The following is a 12,368-nucleotide window of genomic DNA, read 5'->3' on the forward strand; positions in this document are numbered from 1 at the left end:
AAAGAAATGGATTGGACCTGATCAGCCCTCTGAGTGTGATGAGTGAACTTGACAAATAAAATTATTAAAGATAAAATAATTTATTTATATATATATATATATATATATATATATATATATATATATATATATATATATATATATATATATATATATATATATATATATATATATATATATATATATATATATATATATATATATATATATATAGGTCATAGGTCATACCTGTAGGGTTAAAAATGTCCCGTAGCCATTTTTGAACAATAAAAACAAGTAAATTATATCTAACAATGGACCAGTTTTTATAACGTGTTTCAGATTAATATTGCATTTTACAGTTAGCAAAATAGAAGGGAAAGGTAAAGTGATCTGTTTTCAAGGGAGAATTGGACCCTCTTTCTATTAGTTTATATTATTAATTCTGTCAACGAGTCTGAACCAAAGCATAATATTTCGTCTTAAAAATATGGAGAAAGGGGGATTATTTATTGGATTTATTCAGGTAAAGTTGACTTAAGCCTGATTTTGCGACTAAACAGTAGGCTCTTGCACATAAATCGAACTTTTGTCAATGCTAAACCATAGATTAACGGGTTAAAGAGGGGTGGACACAGAAGAAAGTACAGGGACATGAAAATCCGAAACATACTCGGGACACGGCTCATGTCGAATCGTCCCTGCAGAATTTCAAAAACGACGCCGATAGAATAATTTATCAGCGATGCGACGTGGGGAGCACAAGTACTGAACGCTTTGTGGCGCGTTTGCTTAGAGCCCCCCACACACACCTTGAGAATCCTTGTGTAGGTTGTGACAATGCAGATAAGTGGTAGCAGGATGTGGTTAAATGTAATAATCAGACCGTAAAGATTAATACCTGTAGTGTTAACGCATGCCAGTTTCACCACAGGGAAATTGTCACAGTAAACTTTATGAATGATATTCCCGCAAAAACTCAGAGTCGATGTTAACAAGATCATAACTCCACAAATAGCAAAAGAATAGCACCAGGGGACGGCGATGAGTACGGCCAGTCTGCTCTTGGACATGCACATGTTGTACTGTAAGGGGCGGCATATGGCAACGTAGCGATCGTACGACAACACAGCCAAACTAAGATACTCTACCAGACCATACGTGTGCAGCGTGTAGATCTGCAGGAAGCAAGGTGCAGCGGGAACGACATGTACGCGGCGGAGAATGTGGAGAAGCAGAAACGGGAAGAGCCCCGTGCTGCCATAGACTTCGTTCAGGAACAACGCACAGAGAAACACGTACATGGGTTCGTGGAAAGTTCGGTTCAGACAGATGATGGTGATGAGCAGAACATTGGAAAACAGTATGAATATGTAAAGCAGCAACGTGACCAGGAACAAGGGATATTTGAACAACCCTACATCAAAATAAGCAGAGAGAGTGAAGTGGAAGACGTGACTTGAGTTTGACATTGTCCCAACACAATGTGAATCGGTCACACTTTAAAAGTATCTCTACAAAAAATTCTAAAAAATCTAAAAGTAGTTTCAAAGTAAATGTTGTATTAACGCAATCATTAAAAAAAAATCTTGAGTTTAACCACAAAGTAATTCATTGGTTGGTTGTTTGAATTTTCATGACAGAAATGGACCTTGAAAAGTATGAAAAAAAAACACACAAAAAAATCCAGAGACAATTGCACATTAACAATTATGTCTGTATATAAGATAGAATACAGAAGGTTACAAGAAACAAGTAAAATATATTTGCAATTTCTGTGTTAAATAAACTATACAGCAGTGAGTCAACAGTATTTGGACTTCTAAACATTTCACCTCTCATTTCATTCTCTCAATTTTATTGCGTATGTCCCCTTAAATTCATGCAACACTTCATTTAAAAACTCATAAAAGTGTGGTACACAGATAAGACAAACAAAACAATATTGCAAATTACAAATATGCTTTTGTCTTTTAGAAGAAAATCACAATTCACACGTTTTATAACTGATCTGCCTAAAAACTCATATTATCACATTTTCTTGTCACAATTGTGATATACTTAAAATAAATAGTTATGTGTATAAAAATACATATACCTATTTGCAGGAAAAGGCAGGTGGATGTATAATTTGATAAAGTACAATATAGTAATATTTTATAGACAATAGATACAAACATAAGATAAAAACTCTAGACATGGCAGCAGACAAAGACAGAGTGTGCTGGAGCCTGACTCTCTGTTTATATCCACCTTGCACACAAGGGGGTTGTGTACTTTTACTCCACTACTTCATTGAAAGATACATTTGTTTTTTAACTGAATGTGCACAAATGTAAAATGCTCTGGAGCTTTGAACCCACTGAATTAAGAAAACAAACTGGGTGATTTTGACAATTGTCTTTCTTGTTATTCTTCTGCTCTTTTTAGTTTATTTTGTCATGTTTGTTTCTGTTCCTTCTGTATATGACATATACTGTTTTTACTCACTCCATCTAGTTTAACTGGTGCCAGCTGTGAAGAACAAGGCATGCTGGGTAATAAAATTTCCAAGATTCAAGCGCATATGCCGAGCGGGATTCGAACCCCAGTCCTCAGAACTCAAGTCCAGTGTCAGCAGAGAACTTATCAGCAGCAGCTCCACCTTCACCTCTTCCAGACAATGGGTCAGGGGCACCACCATCTCCACCTCCACCAGAGAACAAGTCAGCAGCATCACCACCTCCACCTTTCCCAGAAAATGATTCAGAACCACCACCTCCCCCAGAAATGACTCAGCAGCACCACCACCTTCACCTCCTCGAGAGAACAAAAGTCAGCAGCAAATGAACAACTCCTCTGATGTTTTCCCATCAGGTTTTAGACCTCACCACAGTAAAGAGACTGTTTTCATCAAGGTGACAAATGAGATCCGCCTCAAAACTAAAGGCAGGCAAAGTCTCAGCCTTGATCCTGTTAAGTCTGAGCACTGCTTTTGAAACTTACAGAGACTAGAGGACCTTGTGGGGATCTCTGGTACTGCACTAAACAGATTTAAGTCCTATCTAGACAAAGTACTTTGTTAAAATTGGAAATTGTGTCTCAGATCACATGTCTGACCTGTGGGGTGCCCCAGAGGTCAATCCTGGGACCACTCTTGTTTAAACTCCAAATGTTGCCCTTAGGCCAGTTACTATGCTGCAATAATGTGTCCTACCACCATCATGCATGACACTCAGATCTACACTCACCTGAAAGATTATTAGGAACACCATGCTAATACGGTGTTTGACCCCCTTTCGCCTTCAGAACTGCCTTAATTCTACGTGGCATTGATTCAACAAGGTGCTGGAAGCATTATTTAGAAATGTTGGCCCATATTGATAGGAGCATCTTGCAGTTGATGGAGATTTGTGGGATGCACATCCAGGGCACGAAGCTCCCGTTTCACCACATCCCAAAGATGCTCTATCGGGTTGAGATCTGGTGACTGTGGGGGCCATTGCAGTACAGTGAACTCATTGTCATGTTCAAGAAACCAATTTGAAATGATTGGAGCTTTATGACATGGTGCATTATCCTGCTGGAAGTAGCCATCAGAGGATGGGTACATGGTGGTCATGAAGGGATGGACATGGTCAGAAACAATGTTCAGGTAGCCCGTGGCATTTAAACGATGCCCAATTGGCACTAAGGAACCTGAAGTGTGCCAAGAAACATCCCCCACACCATTACACCACCACCAGCCTGCACAGTGGTAACAAGGCATGATGGATCCATGTTCTCATTCTGTTTATGCCAAATTCTGACTCTACCATTTGAATGTCTCAACAGAAATCGAGACTCATCAGGCAACATTTTTCCAGTCTTCAACTGTCCAATTTTGGTGAGCTCGTGCAAATTGTAGCCTCTTTTTCCTATTTGTGGAGATGAGTGGTACCCGGTGGGGTCTTCTGCTGTTGTAGCCCATCTGCCTCAAGGTTGTGCGTGTTGTGGCTTCACAAATGCTTTGCTGCATTCCTCGGTTGTAACAGGTGGTTATTTCAGTCAACGTTGCTCTTCTATCAGCTTGAATCACTTGGCCCATTCTCCTCTGACCTCTAGCATCAACAAGGCATTTTCGCCCACAGGACTGCCGCATACTGGATGTTTTTCCCTTTTCACACCATTCTTTGTAAACCCTAGAAATGGTTGTGCGTGAAAATCCCAGTAACTGAGCAGATTGTGAAATACTCAGACTGGCCCGTCTGGCACCAACAACCATGCCACGCTCAAAATTGCTTAAATCACCTTTCTTTCCCATTCTGACATTCAGTTTGGAGTTCAGGAGATTGTCTTGAGCAGGACCACACCCCTAAATGCGTTGAAGCAACTGCCATGCGATTGGTTGATTAGATAATTGCATTAAGGAGAAATTGAGCAGGTGTTCCTAATAATCCTTTAGGTGAGTGCATATCTCACTGCAGCAGTTGAATATGGACCAGTGGATTCACTCTGCCACTGCATCCAACAGATCAGTGTGTGGATGTGAAACAGCTTTCTCCATCTAAACCCAGACAAAACTAAAGTCAAAGTTAAAAGTCAAATTAGGCTAGAAATCTAGAGCTAATAATGGATTCAGACTTGAACTTTAACAGCTACATTAAATCAATAACATATGCCACTTTTTACCATCTAAAAAACATTGTATGGGTTCTCTATTAAAAACAAACAAACAATTAAAGTATATAAGTCCATATAAAACATTAAAAACAGCAGGTGTGTGTCTTAAAGTTTATTAAATTGTGACTGTGTCACCAAAGTATCCAATTTTGCTTGTCCTTGGAGAGACTTGCATTTGTCTCTAGTAGGTTAGACTACTGTAAAAGCCTACTCACTGGCCTCTGCAAATGAGCCTTAACACAGCTGCAGTACATCCAGAACGCTGCTGCTCGGGTCCTGACTAGAACCAGGAAGTACGAGCACATAAGTCCTGTGCTCAGGCCTCTGCACTGGCTCCTGTGGCTAAGAGACTTTAAAGCAGCTCTGCTTGTGTATATGTCTCTCCATGGGTTAGTACCAAAGTACATCTCCCACATGTTAGTCCCATATGAACATCTCATACTCTGAGGACTACGGGGACCGGCTCCTGCTGGTGCCCAGAGTCAGGACTAAACATGGGGAATCAGTGTTTCAGTTTTATGCAGCTAACACCTGGAACACTCTTCCTGAAGATGTGATACATTAACAATGTTTAAATCCAGGCTCCAAATAGTTCTGTTTAGCTGTGAATATGACTGAAAGACTGCACTTTTTTTAAATGTTAATTTTATGATGATTATTTACGTGTTTATTGGTTTGTATTATCTTTATTGTTCTCTAAAGCACTTTGAATTATGTTGTGTATGAATTCTGCTAAACAAATAAACTTGACTTGGCTGATGCAGTTCAAAAACTATAAGAATAACAGATGTAGAAGGTTGAAAGGTACCAAAAAATGGGAAACTGTGATGTTATCTGTTTAACAGTGTTAATTTGGCAGGCCACACTGTTCCTTATTCCTGTTTTTTTGGGTTTTTTTTTTTTTTACCTTAGCTGCCATGTTTATTTTGCATTGTCTTTTTATCTGATTGATTACCTGTCTATCAATCACTCACGTCAGAATGCAAGGATATGGGTGGGTCCTGTTATGGCCTCCATCAAAGTAGTATTCACTGTACAATACGGTTAGCTCACTCACTTATGAAGTTAAGTGAAAATTGTGAAAATTTTACACCTAAAGACACACAGAATAAAACAAAAACAATTTATCAGTTCATCATAATCATTATTTTATTTTAGACAGTATATTTTTACAGGCATTTCTCATTTTTGTCAGTTTCAGACCGTACATAAGTGGGTTAAACAGTGGCTGACAGGCGAGATGATACAACGGCAAAATTATTCTCACAATATGTGGCCAGTGGCTCATATTGAACCTGGTCTGAAGCACGAAGAATAAAGCTCCAAAAGCCCCGTTCACCAGTGAGCAGATATGAGGAGTACAGGTGCTCGCAGCCTTAAGACGTGTTTGCTTGGAACCATTAAAACACACTTTAAAAATGTGAATATATGTGAAAATGACGACACATACAGGAAGCATTACTATGATACTAGCAGCCACAAGTTCATACAAGTTGTTTATGGTTGTGTCAAAGCAGGACAGTTTGACAACACAGTAATTATCACAAAGTACAGTGTCAAGAACATTTCCACATAGAGTCAAAGACGATGTGAGTATAGTGGTAATTAAAACAACGACAAATGGAGGCAGCCATATTAAAATAAACAGAAATACAACTTGTCTATTGTTCATACGACTGTTGTATTGCAGAGGAAAGCATATGGCAACGTATCTGTCGTATGAAATCACCGACAAGCTGGAGAACTCCAAAGAACCGTAATAATAAATTGTGAAGATATGCGCAAGACAAAAAGAATAGGAAACTTTATGGACGTCTTGAGGGATCTGGGATAAGAGAAATGGATACAACGCAGTGCTGCCGTAAAGTTCATTCACAAATAAACTACAAAGAAAAATGTACATAGGTTCGTGTAGAGTTCTGTTCAAACATATGACGACAATGAGAAGCAGGTTGGAAAGCAATATCAGAATATACAAAGACAATATAATGACAAAATACAACCATTTCAAAGGCCCAGTGTCAAAATAAGCTCCCAGGGTAAAATGGGAAACCTGACTGAAATTAACCATCATTCTCTTTCTGTTTGAAAACGTAATTTCAACCAAAAATATTCATCAGCAAAATGTTAAAACTCAAATGCTGCAGTGCTAAATAGTCTTTGCCAGAGATAACAGGTGTGGACCTATAGAAAGAAGGGAGTAAATACTTGGGCTATTTCAAAACTATGACTATCAACAATTTAAGTACCTTTTATAACATGAACAAAAGTAGGACCATTCCAATTTTCAAACTGACCTACATGTTAAAATAGGAAAATATATTTATTCAAAAAACAATATTATAAATACAATTATTAATTTCCAGTAGATTCCTCACCTTACTCTGAATAAATTTTAGGTTAGTTAAATAACTGAAGACACGTTTAAACTCTACTGTCAGATGGAGGATCATGGACAACAGAGATCACCTAAACTGGACCTTTATCAAACTGTCTACAGGCCCCTCCCAGTTCATACACCACCAAAATATGTAGCAAATTATGCATGACATCAATGGAAAAACGTCAACACGACTGTCAGTCAGAAATATTTAACCAAACAAAAAAAGAAATATTTGCCAAAATCTAAAATCTTTCAATCATGTGAACATCTCAGTGCCGATGTTTACAAATACTGCACTGTTCTGCACAGACAATGAAATCCTAAATGTTTCTAAAGCCCATCAGCTGATCAAAAGTTTGAGACCACATCTCAAAAAACCCCAACCCCCCAAAATAGAAATACAATTTACAAAAAAGGACTCAGTAATGATTAGTTCCGCCATTCTTGTGAATCACCTCAAAAATTTGTTACAGCATGCTTGATGTTAGTGTTTCCAGGAGGCTAGTGGGAGTGTTGCTCCAAGTGGTGATGATGGCTTCACGGAGGGCATCCACTGTCTGGAACTGGTGTCCATTTTTGTAAACTTCCCTTGCCATCCAACCCCAAATGTTCTCAATTAGATTTAGATCAGGGGAACACGCAGGATGGTTCAGAAGAGTGATGTTATTTCTCTGGAAGAAGTCAGGCTTTGTGAACTAGAGCGTTGTCCTGTTGAAAAACCCAGTCATTACCTCACAGACGATGGCCTTCAGTCATGAGGGATGCCCCCTGCAACATCTCCACATAGCCTGCTGCCATTCTCTGCTCTGCACGACCTGAAGCTCCATTGTTCCATTGAAGCAAAAAGCCCCCCAAATCATGATGGTGCCCCCTCCACTGTGCTATGTAAAAAAACATCTCAGGTGGGATCTCCTTGTCATGCCACTAAGTCGGAACAGTGTAGATACCTGACAGAAAATGACACTGAATCCACATTTTTGCAAAGATTTGAGCTTTTAAAGGCTGTGGTCTTAAACTTTTGATCAGCTGATAAACAGCATATTTCAGTTTAATGGTTGTTTGCAATAAGTTACTTACTCAATTTTTTTTTTTTTTTTTTTTTTTTTTTTGTATCACTCCCATTTCTTCTTTTTGTATTTTGAATCACTGCTTAGAACCTTTTTAAGATCCAACAGTGCAAAATGTGAATTCTAGCAATTTTTCAACTGGTCTTAAAATTTTGACCAGGAGTGTACATCTTGAGGGAAGTGTTATTGTCAGGGGGGCAATACAATGGCTTTGGGTTTGACTTCCAGGCCTTACCATTCATAAAGATCGATGGTATGTTATGGTTACTGGAGAAACTGATGCAGTCCAGGTCTCCCTTTTCTACAGTTATGCTCCTAATGAGGATAAACCAAACTTAATATGTACAATTTTTGACATTGTGCTGGTATGTGGAGTGGGCTTTATTTGTGTTTTGTCATCACATTTGCACAGACAGCCAGGCAGTGTCTCAAATGAGTCAAGCTCTGAAACGTCTAACAACAGAACTGGGTTTGAAAGATGTATGGAGGAACAGGTTCCCCAGGGTCAGCGATTACACCTTCTGCTCATATAGACACTCTTCTTACTTTAGAATAGATTTCTTCTTCACCTCAAAAATTGAGAAGCATAGAATAGATAATATTGGAATTACTCTGTCCAATCATGCACAGACACCATGGGACAGACACCAAAAATTAAGCATTGGAGACTGAATGCTTCACTGTTAAATGTTGGGGAATTTATCTGAGATTAAATTCTACTTCCCAGATACCGCATTGTGGGACTGTGCCATCGCTTATATCAGAGGCTGTATAATATAATTTGTTTGAGCAAAGAAAAAGAAAAAAGAGGCTAGACAGCATGATCTGGAAGTAAAAAGAAAAGAGTTACAGCAAAAACACAAAAAGGCCCAAACAGCTGATCTGCTTAAGGAGTTTACATCTTTGCTTGGAGATTACTGAAAAAATAGAAAGCAATTTAAGATTTACTGAACAAAAGTGCTATAAAATGGCAACAGGGCAAGCAGGTGATAAGGCTTAAGAAGCAAGGTGTAACCCAGGTTAAAATTCTGTCTTATTAAAAATGTTTTATTAAACTCCTGCTTTGACCTGTCGTTAAATCTTGTTTATATAAAAGCTACATTTATATATTTATTTCTGCCCTCCGTGTTTCATACATGCCTTACCGCACCCCTAATCACCTGACCCGAGTCCGCCAATCACAGCACGCAGAGTGTCTTTTCAATCTGTGTCGGCAGCTTCCTAGTCAGAGTTGTGGGGGAAGCTACCGAGGCAGCTGTGAAAAGGTCAGTCCCAAACAATTTGCAATATTCGCTCTTTTCTGTGTTTCTAAGCTTCAACAAACTAAGTAGTTCCACTCCACTCTTAACATTGTAGAGCTAACCTCCGGTCCGTGGGGAGTCCGTTGCCGCCATCATGCGATGTTAAACTTGGGAATTGGTGAGTTTGAAAGTGCTGCTAGCATCCGATGCTAAGCTAATTAGCTTAGCATTAGCATGCCCAGGCTAACGTTTTCTTGTTTGTGCTCATTGTAAAACACATTGAATGCCTTTTTAAATGTAAATTATTTTGTGTACACACTGGAACTGAACACTGTAACGCAGCTAAGGTTAATTACTTTTGACATTTGATTTTTATTTATTCAAGTCATTTATTTAGCCCTGTTAATTCAAATACAGGCCAGGTGCTCTTGATTTCGATGGCGAGCTAAGACCAGAACCTACAGCTTCATCACCCTACGGGTCTGGTAGGAGGCTGACACAGCAGCCCACACCTGGGAAGGATAAGAGGAGCCAGGACCTGACACCCAGTGCCAGATCGTCCCAATTCACCGTTTGATCTACCATCATTTTGCACTTCTGTTGTAAATAAACACTGTTAAACTATTCCCCAAGTTCTGTCTTTTTGGTCCCCCTTACCCGTAGTTCCGACAATAGGTGAGGGTAGGAACGTAGATTGACCGGTAAATCCGGCTCCTTCTTTACCACAATGGACCGATACAGCGACCGCATCACTGCAGACACTGCAGCGATCCACCTGTCGATTTCACACTCCGTCCAACCCTCACTTGTGAACAAGACCCCAAGATACTTGAACTCCTCAACTTGAGGCAAGGACTCTCCACCCACCCGGAGAGGGCAAACCACCTTTTTCCGGTCGAGAACCATGGCCTCGGATTTGGAGGAGCTGATTTTCATCCCATCCGCTTCACACTTGACTGCAAACTGCCCCAGTGCCTGTTACAGGTCCTGGCTCGACAAAGCCATCAGAACAACATCATCAACAAACAGCAGCAATGAGATCCTGTGGTTCCGAACCAGACCTCCTCTGGCCCTTGACTGCGCCTAGAAATTCTGTCCATAAATATAATGAACCGAACCGGTGACAAAGGGCAGCCCTGGCGGAGTCCAACATGCACCGGGAACAGGTCTGACTTACTGCCGGCAATGCGAAGACAGCTCCTGCTCCAGCAATATAGGGACCAGACAGCCGTTAACAAAGGGCCCTGGGCCCCATACTCCCACGAGGACACCATGAGGGACACGGTCGAATTCCTTTTCCAGGTCCACAAAACACATGTGGACTGGTTGGGCAAACTCCGATGAACCCTTGAGCACCCGATGGAGAGTATAGAGCTGGTCTGGGAAGGCCCGAGGAGTGTGAATCCCCTCTAGTTGGAACACACCCTCTGGTCCCCGTTCTTAAACAGATTAACCACCACCCCAGTCTGCCATTCCACAGGTACTGTCGACGACTGCCACGTGATGTTGGAAAGGCATGTCAACCAAGGCAGCCCCACAACATCCAGAGATTTAAGATACTCACGACGGATCTCGTCCACCCCCAGAGCCTTGCCACGAGGAGCTTGCCAACCACCTCAATGATTTCAACCAGGGTCATGGACGAGTCCGCCTCTGAGTCCTTAAACTCTGCTTCCTCCTCTGAAGACGTGACAGAGGGATTGAGGAGATCCTCAATGTATTCTGTCCACTGCCCAACAACATCCCAGTTGAGGTCAGCAGTTCTCCACCCGCACTGTAAACAGTGTTGGTGAAGCACTGCTTCCCCCTACTGTCGGACGGTTTGACAGAATTTCTTCGAGGCCGACCAATAGAGTTCCTCCATGGCCTCCCTGAACTCATCCCAGCCCCGAGTTTTTGCCTCTGCAACTGCACGGGCTACGGCACGCTTGGCCTGACGGTACCTGTCGGCTGCTTCAGGAGCCCCACAAGCCAGCAGGGCCTGATAGGACTCCTTCTTCATCCCTTACTTCCGGCGTCCACCACCGGGTTCGAGGATTGCCACGGCGACAGGCACTAGAGACCTTGCGACCACAGCTACGTGCAGCCGCATCTACAATGGAGGTGGAGAACATGGCCCACTCGGACTCCATGACTCCAGCCTCCCCCGGGATATGGGAGAAGCTCTCCCGGAGGCGTGAGTTGAAGATCCTGCTAACAGAGGGTTCCACCAGACATTCCACCAGACGGCCACATGTCTTGGACACGTGGCCGAAGGTCAGATGACACGACGACAAAGTCGATCATCGACCTCCAACCTAGGGTGTCCTGGAGCCATGTGCACTGATGGACACCCTTTTGTTCAAACACGGTGTTTCTTATTGACAAAGTTGACTAGCACAGAAGTCCAATAACAAAACATCACGTGGGTTCAGATCAGGGAGGCCATTCTTCCCACTCAGGCCCCTCCAGGTGTCACTGGCATTGTCCACGTGGGCGTTGATGTCCCTCAGTAGATTATTATATCTTTGTATAAAAACTCTGACACTGACACATGTAAAGATGACAATTTATTAGGAAATTATTGGGAAAATATTACACTAAAAAATCAAAACATTTCAGAATCATTAGCAAAATAATTAGATGAACCAATTAGTAAACAGGAAATTCAACAGGCAATTTCAGATTTTAAAAGTAATAAAAGCACTGGCCCTGATGGCTTCATTAATGAATTTTCCAAACAATTTAGGGGAAAAGTGGACCCTCTATTGCTGCAAGCTTACTATCATGCATTACAGTCCAAAACCATGACATCTTCCTCGAATGATGTTACACTTGTGGCAATTCACCAAAAGGTCAAAAACCCTACACCCTGTCAATCATACACACCGATATCATTACTTAACACATTCTTACGCCAATTTTAGCCAAATGGGTCAACAAAATCATTACAGAAATTATGAACCCAGACCAACCGGTTCATAACCAGAAGGCACTGTGGGGACAATCTTCGTAGGTTGCTGGATTTGATGACGTTTTCCAAAGCTAAAAAGACGAAGCAATGATATTGTTGCTTGA

General features: G+C 41.1%; 2 protein-coding genes across 2 annotated transcripts; both read right to left on the reverse strand.

Moving 5' to 3' along the window:
- Positions 1-497: 497 nt before the first annotated feature.
- LOC117379880 (olfactory receptor 142-like) lies at positions 498-1,451 on the reverse strand. The gene has a single exon (XM_033976584.1). It carries the CDS (start codon positions 1,449-1,451, stop codon positions 498-500), a length of 954 nt encoding a protein of 317 aa, XP_033832475.1.
- A 4,313-nt stretch (positions 1,452-5,764) lies between these two features.
- Positions 5,765-6,697, reverse strand: LOC117379882 (olfactory receptor 1500-like). Its single transcript, XM_033976585.2, has one exon. The coding sequence runs from the start codon at positions 6,692-6,694 to the stop codon at positions 5,765-5,767; it is 930 nt and encodes a 309-aa protein (XP_033832476.1). The 5' UTR covers positions 6,695-6,697.
- Between the last annotated feature and the right edge of the window lie 5,671 nt (positions 6,698-12,368).

The sequence above is a fragment of the Periophthalmus magnuspinnatus genome, chromosome 13 (genome assembly GCF_009829125.3).
Source record: "Periophthalmus magnuspinnatus isolate fPerMag1 chromosome 13, fPerMag1.2.pri, whole genome shotgun sequence".
Lineage (NCBI taxonomy): Eukaryota > Metazoa > Chordata > Actinopteri > Gobiiformes > Gobiidae > Periophthalmus > Periophthalmus magnuspinnatus.